Genomic DNA, 24120 nt, shown 5'->3' on the forward strand with positions numbered 1-24120 from the left:
CTCTGGATGGTGGTTAAAATGATCATAGAAAACTTCGAGGCGCTGAAATCCTGGCTCAGCAAAACCTTGGAGCCCATGTGAGTAACCGCGACCCTTTCTCGCCCTCTCGCCCCCTCGAAATAAACCTTCTCCTTGTAGAAGATGGGGATCCGCAGGGGCGGGAAACGCGGTGCCGGCGAGTCCCGGGCGGGCATCCCGGGAGATGCCCTCTCAGCACCCTTCTTCCCCGGCCGCCGTGTGTGAGGGGCTGCGTCGTTCTTGCGCTCTCCCGCTCTCCCGTCGCCGTCCTCGGCCGGGAGGTAGGACCATCTCCCTCCAGAGGATGCAGCTTCCCCCCCTAGCGACCGCGTTCCTCCTCCCTTTGTAGCCCAGGGAGAGCGGGAGCCGCGGTGTGTGCGTGTGCAGCTCGCCGTGCCCCGCGCTCAGCCCCTGGAGAGGCCGCGGCCATGAGCACGGCCCGCCGCCCTGTGCGGGACCTTCTCCGAGAGAGCTCAGGTGCCGCTGGGACGTCCAGCGGGACCCTGGGGTCTTCCCTACAGACTCGTCGTACATCATTCTTGGTTATTTGGAGTATTTGACGCTCTCTGGTTTCCCTTCCCCCAAATAAAAATTGCATCAGTAGAGGACTTGGGAATAGAAGCCCCAGAGAATAATTTGCCTGTTTGTGAATACGTGCGTGCCCTCTAAGGATAACATTCGTGTGAGTAAGTGGGGCTCTTCTGCAAATGCATCTTCCTTCTCTGAATGGTATTTTAGTGGAACTGAAGTGTGAACTTAGTTTTAAAGGTGTATCTTCTGGAAATATGGTGTCTGTAGAGGAAAGCATGCACTTTTTTTGTCATTCTGGACCACTATTTTAACATGTCTGAATTAAATTTGCTGGAGTTTGATTTGAGTTAAATGAACTAGAACTCCTGAATTCAGTCTGGTGTTAACTTTTGTGCTGAGGTGTTTGCTCGCTGTAGTTTTTACTCTTGATGAGTTCAGATGGGGGAGCAAAATTTACTTTATTGCTTCTATAACCATTAGTTAAGTATTTGTATGTACAGATACAGTTTGTAGGGCTTATGCTGAAATAACTTGAAAAAGTTGTAAAATGCTGGGACATTTTTAGGAGAACTTCACTTGGGTTGTTTTTCTGTTTGTTTGTGGCTTTTTTTGAGGTGGTGGGGAGGAGGTGGTGGTTCTCCTCTATTCTATAGGGTCTAATCCAGACCACACTGAAATAGATGAACTGAGTTTATTTTCAGTGGTCTTTGAATTAGGCCTGCAGCAAATTACACTGAGTATCTTCGTTATAAAAGGTTTGACGTTTAAGATTTTTATTTTGGAGGGGGAAAAAGGGCATCATCTTGTAAAGCTGTAGTTTGGGGAAGGGGAATTACTTTTTATCTTGGATTGGTATAATGCAATATAATGTGTTCTGGGGTAATAGACTTCCCTAGTCCTCTGCTGCATAATGGTCACTGTTAGTTTCTGGGTACTTTTTTGTATGAATATTTTGTTAATGGCGATCAGCAGTTTGATACCAGTGTTTTAGAATGTGCTGGTTAAGAGGCTTAGAACAGACTCAGGTTGGTCCACGTTTCTTTGTTTGAATATTAAACCATGAGCTCTCTTAGCAATAGTCAGCAGTTAAAGGGTAAAATTGAGATTTTCAGCTTTCATGATCAGTGCAGTTTTCTGCCTTTTTTGTCTTAGAAGACCAGCATGTATCTCTTAGGTTAAATGTGGTGTGTGAGCAGGTCAAATATGGTTGTCGTTTTGGGAAACTCTGGAAAGCTAGGGAGATGCTGGTCTGGAGGATGATGAGTTCTCTGCATTTTTAGCTTTGGGAGGAAACAAACCAGCAGTGACTGTCATTCAGTTTTCTGCAGTGTCCTGTAACTGCATTGTTGAATAGATGTTAGAATTGGTAGAGATGTATTGTCCTTTCCTGGCAGTCAGATACTCCTGGAGGTTCTTTTGGTAAGCTATCTGAAGTGTGTGACTACAGCGGTAGCTTCTGGCTGTATGAAAATTTCAGTGTGCAGCTACTTCTAAAGAAGTAACTGTTGCACTGCTAGTGAGGTGCTAGCTACTGATCCTCTGAAGGTGTTGCTGTAGCCAAGAAATGATTTTTGACTTGTCTTTTCCTGTTAATGAAACAAAAGTGCCAAGTGTTGTGTAGTGGCTCTTTCAGAAACCTTTAGCTGCAAGATGCATGGCTTAACCTCCTGACTACACTAAGAAAGGCACCACTGTATTAGGTCATTATGGAGGTGATGCCTTGGTGGTTTCAAGGGGAGAAGTGCATTTAAGAAGAACCATGAATAAATTTTATACAAACATTTCTAGATCTATATTTATGTGCTAGTTACCTAGACCTGAATAGTTAGAACACTTTCCAAGACTGCACTTTCCAAGTTGTCTTTTCCAAGGAGCTGGCCTTTTATAATCAGGATGTATAAATTGTTCCAAAGGCCATAATGCATGTACTTCTAAAACATAATGCTTCAGAATTAAAATATCGCAATAGCCACAAAAATTGTCTCATTTTATCTTTAAACAGTTCCAAAAATGCTGACTATTTAATATAAAGAAACAAGTGCCTTATGTAATTATATAGATTGGACAAGATTTGGTTGTTGGACTGCTTTCACATGAAGTCTCTGGGAAACAGTGTTCATAGACAAGAATGTTTGAAGGGGAGAGATGGTGGAGGATTTAAGATTTGGAATTTTGTTAGTGGTAGGCTGTTGGGTTTGTTTGTTTGTTTTGGACTACTCTAATGCCTTTGGCAAAGCCTTGGTGATCATCCATACAAAAAGGCCTTATGTGAGTTTTGTCTTGTTGCAGTGAGGCAGAAATTGCAAATGCTGCCATGCTGGAGCCTTTGCAAGTCCAGCTCCATTTAGGGGTAATAGGTCTGTAGGAGCTTTCTACAGCTCTTCAAGAAGAGGCTGCTTTTGTCATTTTGGAAATAACTCTTCGTGCAGAATTGCTAAATATACACACAGAATCATTGCAGATACAGCCATGTAAATGTAGTACCAGTACAAATAAACTGGGAGGAGGCTTTTTGTGCTGTGCCTTCTGTGTGTTTGACTAGAAGTATCTTGTATATTCAACTCCAGTCAGCTCTGTAAAGAAGGCATTTGTTACCAGTCATCATCGTTGCTTGCAGACAGCAATGAGCAGAGTTTCTGGTGTTACACACTTTCTTGTTCGAGGCATGGTTTCTATCAAGTGTTGGAAAATGTTAAACTTGGAATATAACCGTCTGCCTGTCACTTCTGATTTCTATACTAACAAGGCACTCACTGAGCCTGTCAATTGTGATGAGTTTCTTTCCTGCAAGTCCATTCCAGATACTCTATAAACTGTGTATATAGTCCTTGCTGAAATATCAGGATCTGGCTCGGCAAAGTTCCAATTAGGGATTTCTTTAATTTTTTTTTCCTTGAATTTGTTTGAATCTCTACTTGTGAAAAAAATAGCTTTTTGTACTAATGCTACACTCACAATTTCACTTCTAAGACATTGTAATGTTCTCCTCCTTGCCCTAATTCTCTACACTGGAAAGTTTCCTTGGTTTTAATTACTTTGTGTAAAATAAATTAAACTGAAATATTTGTGGCCTGCTGAATTTTACTTTAAATTTGATTAAGGCTCCCATATTTAATTTTTTTCCACTTCACTGTATTTACATTTTTGTGAAGGTTTGTTCCTGTGCTAAATCAAACTTGGAAAAAAGATGAAATGCCTACAACAACATTTGTGCAGTATTTAGGCATACCTCATTGAAATGGAAAGGTATTTTTCATTGGTGAATTCTGTAAGTGAATGTGGTGTTGTGATGACTTGCATCAGATGGAATAAAATGAAAATTGTTTAAACAATATTTTAAGTATATTTATCATTGGAATATTTTTTGGCAAGTGATCTGTGTCCTCTGGTGTTATGCTCTTACTATTCTTTGTTTGTCAAGCTTTTCAGCCTTTATTTTTTTGCCTTCACAGGTTACTGAGAAAAGGTAGCAAATAAAAGAAAATTTAACAGTGGTATAAGGAATATGCTAATCAGCCAGGACATTGAAAGCATAAAAATAAGTTAAAATGAAGAACCTTGTCATTTATTTCATGTGGCACATCTTTGTACCAGTAACGCTTATTGGGCCATCATGAGATTTCTCTGATTTTCCATGAAACTTTCCAAAAAATTCAGAGGCAATAAGCATTTCTCTTCGTTTCACTTACTTTGTTAACACCTTGTGTGAAGCTATTTGTAACTGAGATAAATAAAGCACAAATGCACATCAGTGGTATGTAGTTTTTAACACTAGTTATTTTTCTACATCTGCTATGAAACTTGATAGTTTGTTCACCTGACTCACAGAGAGCTACTGTGTTTGAGAAATCAGGGTTCCTAGCTTAGAGTGCTGATACTGCTAAGCTTCTGAGTAAAAATATTATGTTGGTATTAAAAGATTGGTACTATTAGGTATAGTTGAAAGCAGAAAATAAAAAGGAGAAAATTACTCGTGTTACAGGAAACCTTTTTTGTATCAGCAGTGAAGTGAAACCCCTTTGACTGTATTGCAAGTCACAGAGACACTGTGATGAGTTTTGCTTTCTGCATTGAATGGGTGTTGGAGAGCCAGCAAGCTGACAGCTGTTCTGCCTCATGAGAGCTGTCTTGAATCTAGGGGTGGTATTCTAGACTGCCAATTACTGGTTGCAGCTGTATGAACATGTCAGATCTGGGTATCAGAATAATTTAGAACTGATTTAATGGCATCGTTAGCTTGAATAGCAGCTTTGGAGGCTGCAGCCTTCCTCAATGTGTTTCTATTGCTTTAAGTACTGTTAGAGAAGTAATTAAAGTGAGGATCATAAGAGTAGTCCTTCTCAGCCACAATAGTGTCTCAAGATAAAAGTTGGATCTTGCTGAATGAGTTTGTCGTTCATTTTATTTACTGAAGTAAGCTTGCACCATATTACTTTACACCATAGCTTTTTATAGATTTTTTTTTCCTAACAACAGAGTGGTGCAACTGCCTGAATTAAGCTGGCTGCACTGCCCAGTAGGCTGTATACATCTTTCTGCACCCACTCGGCCCTGCAAGTGGAAAGCATTTCTCTCATCCTTCAAACACAGCCATGTCCACCTTGGTTAATGTCAAGAACTGAGCAGTATTTTAGCAGTCGGTCTTCAGGCAACAAAACTAGACTCTGAAATTTAAGTTATTAACTCTCGGGATCAGAGCATGGCAAATAGCATGCACCTACATGTCATTTCCTCTACAGCAGCACCATTTCTTGCCTGGAGGACTCAGACGTGCTTCTGAGGTTTCATTGTGTTGTGGTACTTTAAATTTGTCAAGGAACTAGTTTCAGGATTTGCAGCATCTTTTTAGTTTGTCCATTAATTTTAAAACTGATGGAAAAAATCCCCTTGTGTAGTTCCTTTACATCTTAAAAAAGTAGTGTGTGCATACAGCGTAAGCTATGTGTTAATAAGGGCTTTTGAGCATACAGCTACACGACTAACGTGTTCTTGCTAACACCTTTTATATCTATTCCACATATGCTGCACTTCTCACTTAATGCTTAAGTCTGTAGTTGCCCAGTGATTAAAAAGTCAGAGTGGGTTCTCAGAACATATTTTATATTTAAAAAAATGTGAGTACTGGAAACAGGTTAAAAAGTGTTTAATGAATTGCAGAGTATTCAAATAAGAAGTAAATACTGTACTGAGAGGTGATTCAGCCAAATTACTTTTTCTTTTTCAAATATTATTTGCAACAAAAAAACTAGGACTTAAATTTACCCTAACAGTTTCAGCTTTTCTGGTTTATCTTTATTTGAAATAGTAATTTCAAATAATGGCCGCAAAACAATATGAGGTCAGAAACACCAGTTTTTGAGCTTTCCTCTGAGCTTTATTGAACTGTTCCTTCTGTGATTGAGCAAAATATTTGATTGGGAATTGCTTTCCTTTTTGAAGCTTCTATCTGTTGCATAGCAATTGGAGATATCTGTATAATTCTCTGAAGAACATGCAGAGATCTAGCAAGAGAATTCTTCTATCTGTGCCTGTATATTCAATACTGTTTATTAAAGCAGGATTACATGAGCAGTCTCCCTTGTTTAAGAGAGAGGAGTAGGCACTGTATATTTTCTGACTTAGCACAGACTGCAAAAAAGTATTACTAGAGGTAAGAACATTTAACATTGCTCGGAACAATGGTACATGTATATTTCTGAGTATATGATATATACACAGAAATTGGGTGTAACAGAACATGCTATAGTGTTTAATGGTAGCACGCACTGGGATATACTTGCTGCAGTGGAAATGAATTTGGATTACTTGTGCCAGCTGGTGCTTGTTTGTTGTTCAAGAAAACACAAGTGAAAACAGGAGGAGAAATTTGTGATTACAGATGTGTATTAGTGCTTGCAGAACATGCCTGCAGTGTGTTGAGGGGATGAAGATAGGGAAATCAGAGTTGAGAAATGTTTTTCTGCATGCTTTGATGAATGTGACCATTTTTCTAGTAGCCATGTGTTATCATAAGAATGAAGTTATGTATATTCAAGTTTAGCTAAGGATTCAAACCTGTATTTAATAACTGATAATGTGTGTCATTCAGTGAGCAGTAGAATCAAATACAAACTTTTTGTTCATTTTTAGAGCAACTTAGAGTATTTGAAATGTGTTGATGGTACTCTCATTTTTCTGAGATACCAGTTAAGGATCTTTATTATCTTTCAATCTGCAAGAATATTGCAGGATACATATATTGTATGATAAATCCTTGTGCTACACTGTATATTTGCTGCCATCAGCATGGGTGCCTTTACTGTTTTCTTCATTCTCACATTGTTAACAAAACAAAGTCGATTATAAGAGCATAAAATGCAAGACAAAGAGGTTTAGAAAAACTGACAAAGCTAGCTGAAAATCGGTGAAAAATCCATGTATGCACAACAGAGACAGAGCAGGCATATTCCGTACTATTCACCCACAAAGGCTGCTATTCTTTAAGAAAATACCTTTAAACTAGGGAACATAAGATCTTGTTTATCAGAAAAACTCAAGGCCCCATAATCCAAACCAGTGGATTTTCACTAAACCAGTGGATGGAGAATTAATACAGAATATTTCAGAATTAAGTTTGAGTGAAAAAATGGAAAGGAATTGCTTTTTAAAAAAGTTCCTCCCAAACAAAATTATTAAAGATTATGTCTAGAACTCTTGATAGCTATAAAGAAATTTTCAGGCAGACTTCCTTTATTCACAGTTTCGTAAACTTTAATTTTTTTTTTTACTTTGTGAGACCAGTTAGTCCTCTCTTCCACCACTTGAGGTTGCTAGCAATTTAATTTTAACATCATCTTAAAAAAAGGCATTGCAAGAGTTTGAAAAGCCATAAAAGATCATATTATAGACTTGACAGATTTATTTAAGATACTATCTAGAGAAACAGTCTTCACATTAGTGTGGAGAAAACAGATTAATTGTGGGTTTTTTTAAACTGTGAAGAACAGATATGGAAGAGACTTGTGTTTCAAGTCAGTAGCTAAAAAAGGATGTCAGCCTCTATCTGTGTAGAGATCATTTGCAGTTTAATTTTAAGAAATTAAAAGGAAAGCACATAAAATCCTAGTGTTGATTTGCAAAAGCATCTTCATCACACTCTGCCGCAAAACTCACTGTTTTCATTATTGCTTAATTAGTGTCAATTTGAAATAATTTGCCTGTTAGTATTTTTAAAAAAATAGTATTTGTTGAGTAGCCAAAACTGAAAGCATGTAAATTCCTGTTGTTGTAGAAATTCCCCCGTACACACTGAATGATAATAATAGTAGAATTCAGTGCAATCGTTTTGCTTTGTTTATATGTGGGTGTACAGGGTGACAAATGTTGAAACGTGCATGAGTGCACAGCAGAAAGTGATCCTGTGTTTTGCAAATTAAAAGTACATTTTCATTGAGAATATTTTCATAAGCGTATCTTGGAGTTGGGTGGGTGACTTCAAGTCCTGGGGTGGACAGGATTGCTAAGATTTCCAAAGTCATCATTGCAGGGAGGATAAACGTGTTAACTGTTCATTATTTTTAAACATCGTCTGTTTGTTTGGGTTTTGGGGTTTTGTTTGTTGGTTTTCTGTGGTTTTGTGGGTGTTTTGGTTTGTTTTTTGGGGGATAATTTATAGTTTGTTTATTTTGTTACGGTCTAGGTGGCTTTCCAGAGAAGATTTTCTGGTTTTTATCCTGCTCATGAAAGGGGAATTGCTTTAAACTGAATATGAGGTTGTTGTATAGTCAGTGCTGTAGGAGCTGGAGAATTAAAACACATTGTAGTAGTTCAGAGCAGTAGGATTTTACCTTCTAGGCTGACTTGGGTTTTTCCCCCCCTTTTTCTTCTCCCCCTCCCACTAAATTTTGAGTGCATGTGTCAATCCGCATGTTGTAGCGGATTTTGAACGACAGCTGACTGTTCATATTATTGAATAAGAACCAAATTTATGGAAATTGAAATTAAAAAAGGAAAACTGAGAATAATCATGTGAAAATTGTCTGCACATTAATTTTCCATGGCACAATTCAGCTTGAAATTGGGAAAGTATTGAAAATCTGAAGTGCCATTGAAGTTGTGTGAAGAAACAGTAATAAAAGTTAATAACTTTTCAAATTCAAGGGTTGAGAGGTTATGAAATGTTGGCCTTAGTGCCTACTGAAGGCTGAGAGAGGACCCTCATTACAGCCTGTGATGAATACTGTTCGACACTGGGCTTTCAGATAATCTGCTTGGCTGATGTGCTCAGGTGCTTGCAGCGTTTGAGTCCTACTGCTCTCACTGTAGGACATTGTGTCAGGTTGTGCACTGACTTGATGCTCAGACTGTATTTTCTTCTGGATAAAGAATTGTTAGACCTGAATGGGGCAAACTAGATTTGAAAAATTTCTAAAGAAATTTTTTTAGTCAGCGTGCAGTCTAGTTTTTGATTAGCAGTATATATTTTCATTTTGTTCATTTAGTGTCCATGGGTTCTTTTGCAATGATTATGAATTCCCATTTCCTGTATCTATAAATAATGCAAACTAACATGGAATACAGTGGTACATCCACTAGCAGCCCAAGTTGCTTTTTCAACATGAAATTCTAGTATTGCCTCCTTTCTAAAGGACGCTGGGTTACGTTTGAAGCTCTGACCTTTAACTTCAGGGCTCTCTGTGCTGGGCCCAGGCTGTCCATAAGTAATGCTGACAGATTGGCTTCCTTTGCTTAGCAGATGTGTTTGCATGGGGGATGTTGCTTGCTGTGCAGGAGATAAGTTTCTCTGGTGAGAGGAATGAGATGGTGTGATATGTTTGTTTAGGGATTTGGGTTCTTTTGCCCAGTGTCCAAAATAATGTCATTTGAATGATCAACATTTGGATCAATAATTAAGCTCCAGTATTTGTATCTTACTCATTGTGGAAGGGATTTCAAACTTCTTGTTCCTTTAGATGACTGTTGGACCTCTATGCTAGAGCAGTATTTGTGTAATGTTCATATTCAGTGCAACTCCCTGACCACAGATTAATTTTTCCTATTGGTTATTTTTGCTTGACAGTATGTACAGTTAGGATGCATCAGTGCAGGTTTTTTCTTCTTGTTATTCTTTAAAACATTAGTACAACCTTTGATGACCACCCAAATAAGTTGTCTGTATCACATGACTGGTTTGCATCCATTCAATCTTGCATTGCTTTGTGAGGCCTGAAGTCTTCCTTTGGTATATGCTAAATAAGGAGATTAAGTTGTTTAAGACCAATGTCTCACTATTTCATTAGTTACTCTTTTTGAAACATGAATGGTTTTGTGCAGTAGTCTCACTTGCTTTGGCAGGCTTTACAACACCACCGCAAAGTTCATTGTAGATTGCTATTTGTGAAACACTGTGAAAAAACCTGCCACTTATATTAAATAATGTTCTACTGAATGTGGATAAATGTTCTACTGAATGTGGATACTTCATTCTAAGTTCTTTGTTGATGTGCATAAGACTATCAACTTTTACACTGAGGTGCTCTGTATTTAATTGTAGGTTGAATTCTGAATTCAGATGCCAAGTGGATATTGATCCCCTAAATTTCTCTCCATTTTCAGTGTACCTCTTATAGAAGTGTCTGTTACAATATATGAATTTAGGCTTTTGAAACTGAAAAAATCAGTTTCAGTTTTCATGGTATTCATATGTAAGTGGTAATAAGAATGTTCAAAAGTGTATTTAAGGGAATACTCAAGTGTCTTTTTTTTTTTGTTTTTTGTAGCATAGATCACTTCTACTGTATCACTGTATTAATTTGTAATTGAATAGACTGACTTTTTCCAGATAACAGTTACTCAGTGTTGCATTCAGAATTATTGATTCCATCTTTGGGGAGTTAGGGAAGTATTCATTGTCTTTGCTTTTAATACAAAACAGTTAGGCAGTTGAAGCTGTTTCTTACGAAACAGTTTGTTCTAGTTAGCTTTGATGTTCTCTGTGCAGTATTGTTAGGAAATATTCTAGGCAATTGTTCTCTTGAAAGGAAAAGTTATACTTAGAACTGTTGTCTGTCTGGACTCTGTTTTGAAAAATACACCTGAGTATTTTTCAATTGCTTTGGTAGGAAATTATTTTGCCCTATGTATGTATTGGTCATACTAGTTTCAGACATTAATTTCTGCAATTAATTTGCTTTTTTTTTTTTCTAACCTATTTGCAGATGTGATGCAGATCCATCTGCCCTAGCTAAATATGTTCTGGCTTTGGTAAAGAAGGATAAAAGTGAAAAGGAACTGAAGGCATTGTGTGTTGATCAGCTGGATGTATTTCTTCAGAAAGGTATGGGCTTTGTCATAACAATTAAGATTGAGTGAAAATTCTGTCTTGTTCAATTTATTTAAGCAATCGTTTACTGCGGAGTTGGGCTTTGATCTCTTTATTAGCTTTGTTACTTTGTAGAATGTAATTCAGTTTTCATAAAGTAATTTTTAAAAGCCCAGGTGTATAGGTTAGCACACATATATTAGGTATATGTTTTGTTAGTGCTCACAGAGGCACAGAATCATAGAATGGTTTGGGTTGAAAGAGACCATAAAGAGACCAGTAGTTCCAGCCCCTTGTCCTGGGCAGGGACATCTCGCACTAGACTGGGTTTGTCACGGCATGGTCTGACCTGATCTTGAATGCTTCCAGGGCTGGGGCATCCACAACTTCCCTGGGCAAGTACTGAACCTCTGTATATATATATATGTGCCAGAAATATTTTTCCAGATGCTTTATTAAGACACATTAAATAATTCAAGAATTGAAAACTTTTGTGAAACATTCTTCATTATTGACATATTTTTTGACTCTGTAAATGCCCTTTTAAAATATAAATTAGGGACACAGTATTTAAAGAAAATACTCTGGTTTTTTGCTGAATGCAGGTTTTGGTTGCTTGTCTGGGTTTTTTGGGTTTATTTATTTATTAATTTTTAAAGCAAATATTAACCATGGTTTTGTATAATGGATATTTGTACATTCCTTACTTTTAGAAACTCAGATATTTGTGGAAAAACTGTTTGATGCTGTGAATACAAAAAGCTACCTACCTCCACCAGAACAGCCATCATCAGGAAGCCTGAAAGTAGAATTTTTTCAGCACCAAGAAAAGGAGACAAAAAAGGAAGAGGTGGGCATTGATTTTAATTTACATGTACATCTTTTTCCTCATTCATGTAATTTGCTTTTGTGTTCAACTTCATAGTGTTTATTAGTAATAGTTATTAGCAATTTATTATAGTTTATGTCAATAATAATTTATGTTTATTAATCATATTATTAATAATTACATGACAGCGTTAAAGTAAGTTGGAAGATTTGTGCTTGGCACGTTGAGCACTGCTGCACGATTTTTCTAACACAAGTGAGTGTTTCAAATGTAAACCAAGATGGTTTTGCTGAGGCAAAGGTAAATGAGATTATTTACTAGTGTAGGAGCTGCAGTGTAACCTGCATTAGTTCTCTGGTCAGAATTGCTGTTGTAGTTGTGCTACACTTTAATTCTCCATAAATTCAGGCTGCCATTCTAAATTGCAATTCTCATTCCCTCAGCTTCTTGATGCAGATAACATCCTTCTGTCACAAGTGTTTATGTTGTTCATTGAGCCAGAAGAGTAAGTTTTTGCTTTTCAATAGCAGCCCCCAAGTTTGCCTCTGTGAAAGTGTTTTTAAGTGTGAACTGAACTAGATAAGCTGCTGATGAAAGAAAGACTTTAGTGTTGGTTGTTGAGTATCCATGCTTTCTCAAATCTTCACAAAGCCTTAATACATTTTTTTGTCTACCTACAGTAAGAGCAGCTGTATTTTCAGTGCATCACTTTAAAGATTATTTTACTTTGTCTAAAACAGGGATTTAAATATTCCTGGAAATAGAAATAAACATGTTATGAAGATTCTTTTATTATGTTAGAGACTAAAATATTTAATTTCAGTGTTACTGCTGATTGCTCAGTGTTCAGAGTTTTTGGTTTTATTTGGTTAAGCAGAAGTCTGCATTTTAGTGTACTCATGTTTTGATCTAATATATATGCTTTGAATTCAGATTGTTAAAGAGGAAGAGCGAGAGAAAAAGTTCTCTAGAAGATTAAATCACAGCCCTCCTCAGTCAAGTTCTCGCTACAGAGACACCAGGTAAAACACTTTGTTTAATCTCTTGTATTATATCAGTAATGAGATGGATTTGGATTTTTTACTGAATTAAATACTTTGTTTCTGTATTGTCATCTAATAAGCCTGAAAAGAAGGCTTCTATTGCTTTTACACGTATGTAGTTAAGTGGCGAGTGTGTGTCCGTGTAACCTGTGTCTCAAGTTGTGCACATTATCCTTGGAGTTTTAGGAGTAATTCTGGTGTTAGATTTGTGGTTTATATTGCAGTATTTATTCTGCTTGATACTGAGTTTGAATTTTGATTTAGAAGTGTTCCATTCAGTAAGTCTTGGTGTTTCCAAATTGGGGAATATGCAGTATTGGGCAGAAACAGAAATTTATATATGTTTTAAAATCTTAGGTATGGTAAAAATAAAACGAATAAGCAAAATTACTTTTAAAGTCCTTCTGAGAAGAAAGGAGTAGCCATAAGTGACATACAATTTGTAGCTCTTCTCTAGTTTTCCATTGACATTTCTTAAAGTTTTTAAGTAGTTAAGATTTCAAGTTATGGCTTCATAAGTCTTGTAATTAACCTCTAATATTTCATGTTTAGAAGCCGTGACGAAAGGAAAAAAGATGAACGTTCTCGAAAGAGGGATTATGACCGAAATCCTCCCAGAAGAGATTCCTACAGGGATCGATACAACAGACGGAGAGGGAGGAGTCGGAGCTACAGCAGGAGTCGAAGTAGGAGTTGGAGCAAAGAGAGGTTGCGGGACCGTGATCGAGACCGGAGCAGAAGCCGGAGCAGAACGCGAAGCAGAGGTACCAACAGTTGGTCTCTAAAATACGGTGAATGTTTTCTACAAAATTTAGAAACTAAACTTGAAAACTGTGTTCAAAATGTACTAGAATTTGCTCTATTGTTCTTGTTCCTTTATTCAGATTTAGCTTTGTTTTCTGTGGAAATGAGGCTTTTGTGATTGTGTTCTCAGTGCTTGTTTTCCTCCCTTACCCTCTGTTCTTCTTTAATATCTTTGTATTGAGGTGGCTGTGCTGGCCACTTTTAAACATTTTTGCACAAGAGGCAGAAAAATACAAGTTATTTCCATTTCATGAAGTTTTAGGAAACTCAGAATCTGGTTTAGGGAGATACAGAAATTAATATTGATCTATAAAGGTGAAATTGGCAGAGAAATTGCCTGTTTGGCAGTAAATGATTTGTCAAGCAGAACAGTACAGCTCAGTTCTTTTGGTCTTGTCCCCTCTTAATGTCATAGGTGAAGGGCTGAAATCGTTACAATAACTGCTTGCATTTGTGCATGTATCCATAGGACTTCAGGCTTCAGTACAATAGTTTGTAGAATTAAACTTCTTTGAAAAGGGGATTGCTTTTTCAGCTGAAAAGAGTGCTTTTTCCCTCAATAGTTTTTAATGGTAAATTGGATAAGACCAGTGAAAGTAATTTTATATCTTTGTCCTGTCTTTGACAATGTAAGGGTAAAAAACACTCTGGTAGAACTCTCCTATTATTTTTTTTTCTGTAAGACAGGCCTTGGTAACTCAGTCTTAAAACTAGAAATGCAGATTTCTGGAAAATATGAGAGCAAATATTTTCCAGACAACTTGTTAACAAGCAAGTTAAATGACATGCAGCAGTTTAACTAAAATTACAACATGATTAAATCTTAATTTAAGAATTATTTACACAAACTGAAATGATAACTCCTTATGGACAATATTTTATAGTGAAAGCTTTGTTTCTTAGAACATGAAGAAAAGCCTGTTTTACCCACACTGATGAGCCATCTTTAAGACATTTCATAATGTTCCTTTAATGTGGAGTTATTTAAGTCTGTTAACGTATGTCATGACATAACTAGTCTGTCTTAATTGGGGTACTTACTTTTTATTTGGTGGTAATACTAGAAAATGAAGGGAATAGTTTGTATGTATTCAGAGTGAAAGGTCATTTTACTTGCTGTATCTGCCCAGGAGTGTTCCACACCTGTCAAGCATCGTTATTTCACCTATTAAGGCAAGGCTTTGTATGCAATAAATACATGCATTTGAGTGCAACAGAAAATAAAGATCAACAAAATGAAGACACAACAATAACATTGTCTTGAAACATTAAAGATTCGTAACTTTTATAGTGTTTTCAAGCCATGGTTACCCTTTTCTTGCCATTGCTTCCCTTTATTCAAAAAAATTTTACATCTGAAGTTCTTACGTGCATCACTAAAGAAGATGTACTCTGCCTGAAGTTAAATAGGGTATCTGCTCTACTGTGGATATATCTGTTATTAAAATTGCCTAGGGACTGACTATGTACTTCACAGATTATTATTTTTCTGATTAAACCTTTGGAATGTAGAATCATAGAATAGTTGCGGTTAGTGGAGACCTCTGAAGGTGGTGTAGTCTAACACCCTTTATCAAAACAAATAAACTGGAGTGGATTGCTTAGGACCAGCTGGGTTATAAATAACTCCAAGGGTGGAGACTCCACAGGCACTTTGGGCAACCTGTAAAACATTCCAATTATTGTGTATATGTATTGAGTTGATGTGGAGTAAAGATACTTAGAGAGTAGTGGCTGCTTCAGGTGAAAAGGTGGATAAGGAATTATCCTGTATAATTTCTATTTTTATTTTTTTGTTGCAGAAAGGGATTTAGGAAAGCCAAAATATGACATGGATAGAACAGATCCATTAGAGAACAATTATACTCCAGTTTCTTCTGTGACAAATATTTCATCTGGCCACTACCCTGTCCCTACACTGAGCAGTACTATTACTGTTATTGCTCCTGCTCATCATGGAAATAACACTACTGAAAGTTGGTCGGAGTTCCATGAAGAGCAGCTGGACCACAACTCCTATGGAAGACCTCCGCTGCCAAAGAAACGCTGTAGAGATTATGATGGTTAGTACATTTTAATTTTTTAATTGCTTCCTGCAGCTATGATTGTCCCCTTTCTGAAAAGATTGAGGTAATTCAGCCTTCTTTTTCTGATCTTCTCTAGTATAGTGGGATTTTTCTATTGCACACTTCTTGATTGCAAATTTTACCATGTTACCACTTTTTACTGATTTCAGACAGCTTGCTCTTTTAGTGTTTGTCTATTTTTTTACTTGCTAGGACTATTTTTTATAAATTAAAAATAGTATATTAAAAAAATCCATTTTTACCCAGTTTTTCTGTCTTAGGTCATGTTCCAACCAAATACTGTATGTGATGGTTTTGACAATGGTTGGCACCTTACTGATCTCATCCTATTTCATTCTATCCTATCTAACAGACAATTTTTAACTAGAAAGGTCTAGAGCTGAAACTTCCCAGGCTCATTTCTTTTTGTGTAGGTGTTTCTTAAAACTGGCTAGGTTTTCACTTATCTTGTCTTAAGCTTTCATTTTAAATGTCTTGTGCCAAAATAACACACAAGAGACTGCTGCAGCTGGCAGTGCCTTAACTAAACTCAGCCGGTCAACCCATGAACTCTGTAGAGTTGAAATCTTCCTGGAAAGTTGCTTCTGATGGATTTTGTTGTTGTTTTATTGTGTACCACAATGAGGAGTTTAAGTTCTAGGCCAGTTTACATTCAGAACTCTGATTAGAAAAAAATTTTAAGTAAAAAAAATGGGAAACTGAGCTTTCAGGTCTTGGCAGAGTTGTACTGATGAAGAATAGTTTTGCCAGTGTACATCACAGCAATATGGAGCAAGTGGAATTGTGAATGTGTCATTTTGTTTTGAAGTTTTCTCTCTTCAGTGGCTACATGTTTCCATCATACTACTTTCCCTATCTGCACTTTCAAATTTTCAACTTTACCCTCTGCTGAAATTCTGTTTTTGTTCAACATTTCAATTAAATGTGCTCTGTAACTCTTCCTGAAGATGAGGTAATACATACTGCTTCCCCACATCATGTTTTGAGGAAGTGAGCACTCCTCTTTCTTCCTATTTACCAGAAGGTGTTTCAGCCTTTTCCCTGTATTGCACTGACTGGTATTTTGGTGTTGTTTCTGTGGACACTGTTGCTAAACAGATAATAATAGAAGAGTCTGGGCTAGAAAGGCCGTATTAAAGTCATCTAGTCTAGCATCCTTACAGTAAACATGGTCATCTTCAACAAGATCTTGTTGCTCAGAGCCCACTCCAGTGTGACCTTGAATGTTTCCAGGAATGGGGCATCCACCGCCTTTCTGGGCAACCTCTTCCACTGTTTAACCACCCTCATTATAATAATTTCTTTTTCTTACATTTGCTTTGAATCTACCATTTTTTAGTTTAAAACTGTGACCCCTGGTCCTATCAGTTCATGTCCCACCAAAAAATTTGAAGTATAAAGGCTGCACTGAGTACTTAAATTCACTGCTCTGAGCCTTCTTTTCTCCAGTCTGAACAGCTACAACTCTCAGCCTTTTCTCATAAGAGAGGTGCTTCAGGCTTTTGGTAGTTTTTGTGGCCCTCCTCTGACCTCCTTCTATGTTTGACTTGTGTGTGAAAAAAAAAGAAGTGAATGTGTATTCATTTTTATTTATATATATTTAGTATTTACAAATGCATATGTTATATGTAAATAACAAATTTTGCTCTTATGTAACCACATTAAGCCATGGCAAATGTTTATAATGTTTCCTGAAATAATTGCAAAAGAGGAAAAAAATTAGTGAATTTACTCATGTTGGAATTTCATAATATTAACTTCTAACTTTTAATTGGGTTTTCTCAATCCTAGCATCTGCCCTTTTTGCTTAGAAACAAATTGATTTTGTTAATATGATGACATCTAGAGTTCATTCTTTGCTTTCACCATTTGTTATGATACAGTGCAGAATTACTTCTTTAAGAGTAATCCAACACTTTTGTCCTAGCAAGTTTCTGCAATGTCTGTGTGTGCTGACTGTTAAGCATAAAGTTAAACAATTTCATTTTCTAATCTAAGCTTCTGCTGGTATGTGGAGCTCTTAATTTGCAAACTGCCACATTACACATTGAATGTCTTGTATCTACCCTGAATCGAGCTACAACTGAATACTAACATCAGTTCTTTTTGATGTTTCAGAGAAGGGTTTCTGTATGAGAGGAGACATGTGCCCTTTTGATCATGGAAGCGATCCAGTAGTGGTAGAAGATGTGAATCTTCCTGGCATTCTGCCTTTTCCAGCACAACCCCCTGTTGTCGAAGGACCACCTCCTCCTGGACTTCCTCCCCCTCCACCAATTCTCAGTCCTCCTCCTGTTAACCTTAGACCTCCAGTACCACCACCAGGCCCCTTACCACCTAGCCTTCCACCTGTAACAGGTAATTACAAAAGATTAAACGCAGGGTTTTTTATAGGAAAGCCTGGATCTTACTTGCATTGTATGCAGTGCAAAAAGCTGTTTTAAAGAGTCCCAGCTGCATTATATAAAATTGAACTGTGCTCTACTATGGCATAGCTTACCTCAAAATTATTCTGTCTGATGATAATTGTTGCAGAGTTGTAAAATGCTGCATGCTAAATGTGACTACTCTTTAATATGGAGTAATATTTTCATTGTATTTAAGCAAAAGTGTGGCATGGCAAAATTCAGATTCCCTGAGTATTATAGGAGAAGTTACCCAAAATTGACTCCTGTCAAAGAAGGGAAAATTGTGGAAACAACTGATCCTTACTGTTTCATTCATAGTAATAGAAGTAAAGATAATTCATGAGCACATCAAATTTATACCTGAAAATACCATTTGAGATTAATTTTAAAACTAAACTTGTAAAGTAACTAAGAAAAAGTCTCAGCTTTGTTTACTGTTTCACTGGAAGGTACTTGAGCTGAAGCACTAAGAATTACATGAAAACTTATGTACCTGACTGTCATTTATAAAGTAGTTAAAGTTTAGTGCTCAGTTGCCTTGTGTGGTTTAAAAGCTGTTATGTTAGGGTTTTTTTCTCTCTTTTCTTACCTAACTTGGGTGTCCCACTTCGTAAAATTATTCAGGAGTAATTGATATTTGATATTGCTTCGAAATTTCTTAAACTGTTTTAATTTCGTGTTGATAGTATATTTAAGAAACATATGAATGAATGTATTTATTTCAGTTAATATAGAATGTAACTTCCTCTGGTTTGGGCAGTTCTGCCTTACATGCTGTTTTCAGATCTGGTCCACAAGTTCAGATATATCACTTTATAACTTTTTCCAAAACCTACTCTTGTCAATGATTAAACTCAAGATCAGGCTTGACTGCTTAGCTTTGAAGGAGTCACATTACCTGTTGTAAAAAAAGTCAAACCAACCAAACAAAAAAACTCCCTCAGTTTTAAGAAGAGTTCCATTAGAGTTGAAGGTTTCTTCTTGAGTGTTTGGAAAAATAATTTCAGCCAAGTTAGTTACTGTCATCATGGCATATTTTTGTAATATTAAAAAATACTTTTTTACTTCAAAAATAGAATTTGTTTCTTTGATCAGCTTTTATTGAGCATTTTAAAATGCTTCATTTGGTAAAGATGAATACTGGTCTAGCAATTAAATTTTACTTGTAGAAAGAAGGTGTTTGGAGAAATGTTAAATGATTCAAATGCTTTTCTGTCTAATCCAAGTTCTGAGTCATTTGCTGTTGGGGGTGGTTTCATGTGAATTTGTGGTACAGCATCAAGTCTGCAGATGTGTCCTCTCAGCCCCTTTTTTCTTAAATAACCTTAAAAGCAATTCAGATCAGTTTCCTTATGAGGGGAGTGTAATGAAAGTGTAGTGGATAATAAATGAATGCAGCATTTTCCTTTGTTTCTGACAGGACCACCCCCTCCCCTTCCACCATTGCAGCCTGCTGGCATGGATGCCCCCCCAAACTCAGCAACCAGCTCAGTTCCCACTGTTGTTACCACGGGTATTCATCACCAGCCGCCTCCTGCTCCACCCTCTCTTTTTACAGCAGGTGTAGTACTGAGGCTTTGCCCACAAGGTTTGCTAAATAGAATAACATTGATTCATATTATACTGTACTTTATAGAGATTATAATGTCATAGTTTGGGAGAATAAGTTTGTATTGTATAGATTGTGACGGTAACTTAACATTCTTCTTTTCGGACTTAATTCAAGATGTAAAGTAAAATTTGCAAATATAGTGTGAATTTTGACTGGAGAGTAATATTTTCATTGTGTTAAAGCAGAAAACTTGGTATGATGGTTTTTTATGATAGTGGTTGTATAACTCTTTTATTGTAACTCTATATTGTAATTAAATTAAATATTATATCTGAAAGCTTAAGGGTTTTAACTGCAATTTATTTTAATTAGACAATTTCTTTGTTACCAGAAACGTATGACACAGATGGCTATAATCCAGAAGCTCCAAGTATAACAAATACTTCAAGACCTATGTATAGACATAGAGTACATGCCCAAAGACCAAATTTGATAGGACTCACATCAGGTGATATGGATCTACCACCCAGAGGTATGCTCTCAAAGCTATACTTAGTTTAGCTGATTTTCTTACGTTAATGCAGGTTGAGGAACTTTGCAGAGAATACTGGAAAATACAGCATTTTTCTAAAATCTTCTGGAATTAAGAGATGTTTAGTTGAATAGAGAACTATGTCTATAATTGCTTTGTGTGTGCATTTTACAGGTAGAATGAAATCTTTGCTAGAGTATTACAGTTTACTTCTAGCTGTAGTAACTGGTCACTTTGTATATATTTTGTACAGAAAAGTGTTAATGTTTCTGTAGTAGAATCTCAGGATGATTTTTGCTTATAGAGGAGGGAGTCATTTTTATCTGGTAGCAGTTTTATGCACGAATAATCTTAATCTCACAGTTCCTGTGGTCCTGAGAAGAAGCAGCAGCACACAAAATAAGAATGGAAAAGGGATAAAACCATTTTTAATGTGGTTTTTATTTGCATTTGTATGTATTTCTATTTAATCTTACTATGTTTCTGTTGGTGTATTTTCAGTGAGGAGTCCCCCAGTGTGATTCCTGTTCTTCAGCAAAAGTGACTCCTTTCCCAGTCCATCCATAAATCTTGCTCCTAGGCGCTATTGCCCTGGAGTAACGTGCATTTCCTATCATGACCATTTTTGTGTGCACCATCTAATAGTAGAATGGAGGTGTTAGCTGGAGTGGTGTGAGCCTCAGAGTATTGCATGGGACATGGTGAATCATTGTGAATCAGAGCACAGTCATCTCAAGGCAGATGCCTTCTGTCACACCTCTTTTGTTTTCTGTATGTGTGATGTTACTGTGACAAAATGAGTGCTATTAGCTATTTTGATCTGTCAGCTATCTGTTGATAGTTAAGAAGTCTGTGACCAAGGTTTGATTCAGTCAGAACAAGAATCATAGTAATTTCAAAATAAACAATTGTGCTTTTCAGTGCAAATTCAGTGTGAGCAGAATATGTTTTACAATCAAATGCACAGAAAATAAATTATAAAAAAAGTAAAATCTTCTCATCTATTTACAGAAAAGCCTCCTAATAAAAGTAGTATGAGAATAGTGGTAGATGCTGAATCCAGGAAAAGAACAATTGGTGCAGGGGATGGTGGAGTTCCTACAAAGAAGACTTGGTTTGACAAGTGAGTGACTTAACACAGTGTTGGCTTAAGAGCTGGAATTTCATTAACTGCTTTACTGTAATCTGAAACATAAATATATATATGTATATATAAATTGCAAGCAAGTGAAACTGTGAGTACACTGATGGTACTAAAGTCATACTGTAGTGTAAGCTGTATTTACTTGACTGTCTTCTATCAAAGGTAGTATACAGATAGATGAAGTTGCTTTGGATAATACTAAGATCTGTTCCTTGAAAGTTGGATATAAGAAACAGGGAGCTGTAGTGTGATGGTTGTTAGAGATGACTGATTTTAGTTGTGAAATGTGAATTTTATCACTGCTGTTTTGATTTGAGCTGCCGGCTATGTTACTGAGAAAAAAACAGAGGGTGCAAGGTTGGAAGGGATTTTAAGAGATTGCTGCGAATGAGGAAAGCCTTGAAGTAATAGTTATTTGAAACAGTAGTGGGGAAGTTTCATGGAATAGCTAAGAAATAGTTTTTGGAAAGAAGCAGTGTAAAAGTCAGGAATTACACTGACTTGAGCAAATAAATATGAATTATTTCTCAGATTTATGTGCTGGGGTATGCTGAGAATATCAGTGGGGAAGATAGCAGTTGTATGGGTGTGTGTCCTGTACTCTCCTTTGCTCTTCTAAAATTGCATTATTTTTTAAGTCTGCAGATCTTTGTATCTTGTACACACATGCTTCTGTGTAAGCGTATACAATTTAACATTGTGTTTGCTAGTTTGCTATGGATTTCTGGCTTGATTTTTTATTTGTTGCAGGCAAAATTTTAACAGAACAAATAGTCCAGGTTTCCAGAAGAAAGTGCAGTTTGGAAATGAAAATACAAAACTTGAATTGAGAAAAGTTCCCCCAGAACTTAACAACATCAGCAAACTTAATGAGCACTTCAGTAAGTTTGGAAACTTAGTCAACTTGCAGGTAAGAGTCGACAAAGAGAAAGCACTATGTTTTGATGTAAAGGTAGTGGTAAAAGAAGAAAGCCATTTTTTTTTCCTGGTTCCCTGAAACTTCATTATTTTCCTAACCTATTTCTTAAACAAGATCTCTTTGTTTTTAATGATATTGCCATTGAAGAAGCAGAAATGAAATGTTCTAGTCATCTTTTAGATTTTGAACAAATGTGTTCCTCAGAGATAAGACTTTTAAGAGACATTGTTTAAAACATAGAAAATTGATTGCACATGGGTTTTTCTTACCCATTTTATCAAGTTTGGATATGCTGTCATAAATGCTCTGTATATTCAGAGATAAATTGTAAATACAGAAAACCTGCAATTTTCATCCAGAAAGCAGTCCCTGTGACTTAATTGCTTTCCATTTTAATGATGGTTTGTCCCTTAAAATTACTTTGTGATTTATTGGAGTCACCCAATAAGCAATTGAAGAGAGACGAAAGCAATGAAAGAACTAGGGCCTGACTTAGGCTGATGTTACGTATTGCAGGCAGCATGTGTAATGTCAGCATTTCATACCCAGTCTCTAAGCCACTCAGTGTGACCTTTCACTGTACTTCATTATCAACAAGTTTCAGGTGCTACCATGCATTTTTCTAAACCCTTTATTGTTTGCAGTGAGGGCTGGAATGAAGAAATGCAGCAATATTTTTGTACATACTGATACAGTACAGAATAAACACTCTGTGCCTGTCTGAACACTGGAGGGATTTTAAATCTCTCTTAATTGCTATTAAATATTTCTTAAGCTTTTCTGTAGTTTACCTAAGAATATGGTGTATTAGCAGGCAATATTATTCATTAAGGCAAGTAAAACATGGATGTGTATGGAGAGACAGATACGTAGAGATTACAAGTTATGCTCTTCTTGCAAAGAGTGTAGTCTTGGCTTTTGAAGCTAAAATGATGTGTTAATGCTCAAAGGAGGGAAATCAAAATGAACTTTGCTGTCTAGCTCTAATATTAGATAAGACATTTACTATCTGACCTCTGCATTTTTCGTAGTAATTTACTGTGCTGATGCTTCCATTTGTCTTTCAAAAAGCTGCTCATATTTGCAAACAGAAATACTGGTTGACTGGGGGTTTTGCTTCACTTTGTTTGAGGTTTTTTAAACTATTCTTAAAGTTTATTAGCATAAATTCAAGATTGATTTTGATACCAGGCCTTTCAGATGGGTTCATGAATGGGAAGTATTAATCTAATGACACATATTGGGATTGGGTGTAAATTGTAAGCTTCTAAGCCTAAAAACTAATGATTTAATGATAATTTAGACAGAAATGAGAATCCTCTGTGTGGTAAGTTTTGTTCTTCTGTTTTAAATCTTAGGTTGCATATCAGGGTGATCCAGAAGGTGCCCTTATTCAGTTTGCCACCCATGAGGAAGCAAAGAAAGCTATATCAAGTACAGAAGCAGTATTAAATAATCGTTTTATTAAAGTTTATTGGCATCGAGAAGGCAGCGCACCGCAAATCCAGACTACCACACAGAAGGTAGAGGATCTAAGTCTGTTTTAGCATATTATGTAAAAGAATCTTCAAAACATTTTTAAGAGACTGTTTATATCAAGTAAACTAAGTCCCTTTGAAATAATGACTACTTCATGTAATTAATTTCCAAAAGTCACTCTTAAGTTGTAAATTCTTTGACCTGATTTACAACATTCAGCAGTTGATTAGCAAGATGAGACCAAAGGTATTTAAGGAAAGCCCTTCTGTGACTTTCTGTGTATTCCACTCTGTTACCATGTCAAGCAAGATTTGAAGATCTCTACTGAATAACATCTATTTTGCTTTAATTAATGTAGGCGTTTTTTTTTATTTTGGTGAGCAGCAGAGTTACATTTCTTTTTGTGAAAGATCATCTCCATTTTCTTCCATGAGGTTCTGGTCCTCCCTTTTCCCTTTCCCTTCCCTTCCTGCT

The 24120-nt window shown here is 36.5% G+C and overlaps 1 protein-coding gene across 3 annotated transcripts in view; it reads left to right on the forward strand.

Annotated features, from left to right (window-relative positions):
* Positions 1-6: 6 nt before the first annotated feature.
* RBM26 (RNA binding motif protein 26) overlaps positions 7-24120 on the forward strand; it is a 48290-nt gene continuing 24176 nt past the window's right edge. For 2 of the 3 annotated variants that reach the window (XM_031057065.1, XM_031057066.1), the window contains exons 1-12: positions 7-77; positions 10746-10864; positions 11563-11699; positions 12612-12700; positions 13274-13485; positions 15328-15588; positions 17731-17970; positions 19441-19608; positions 19964-20104; positions 21116-21227; positions 21999-22158; positions 23526-23690. In XM_031057065.1, coding sequence (XP_030912925.1) covers positions 7-77; positions 10746-10864; positions 11563-11699; positions 12612-12700; positions 13274-13485; positions 15328-15588; positions 17731-17970; positions 19441-19608; positions 19964-20104; positions 21116-21227; positions 21999-22158; positions 23526-23690 — 1875 coding nt within the window. The remainder of the gene's footprint in view (positions 78-10745; positions 10865-11562; positions 11700-12611; positions 12701-13273; positions 13486-15327; positions 15589-17730; positions 17971-19440; positions 19609-19963; positions 20105-21115; positions 21228-21998; positions 22159-23525; positions 23691-24120) is intronic. The other variant, XM_005421112.2, reaches the window with a different exon arrangement.

This window comes from Geospiza fortis, unplaced genomic scaffold, assembly GCF_000277835.1.
Source record: "Geospiza fortis unplaced genomic scaffold, GeoFor_1.0 scaffold45, whole genome shotgun sequence".
Lineage (NCBI taxonomy): Eukaryota > Metazoa > Chordata > Aves > Passeriformes > Thraupidae > Geospiza > Geospiza fortis.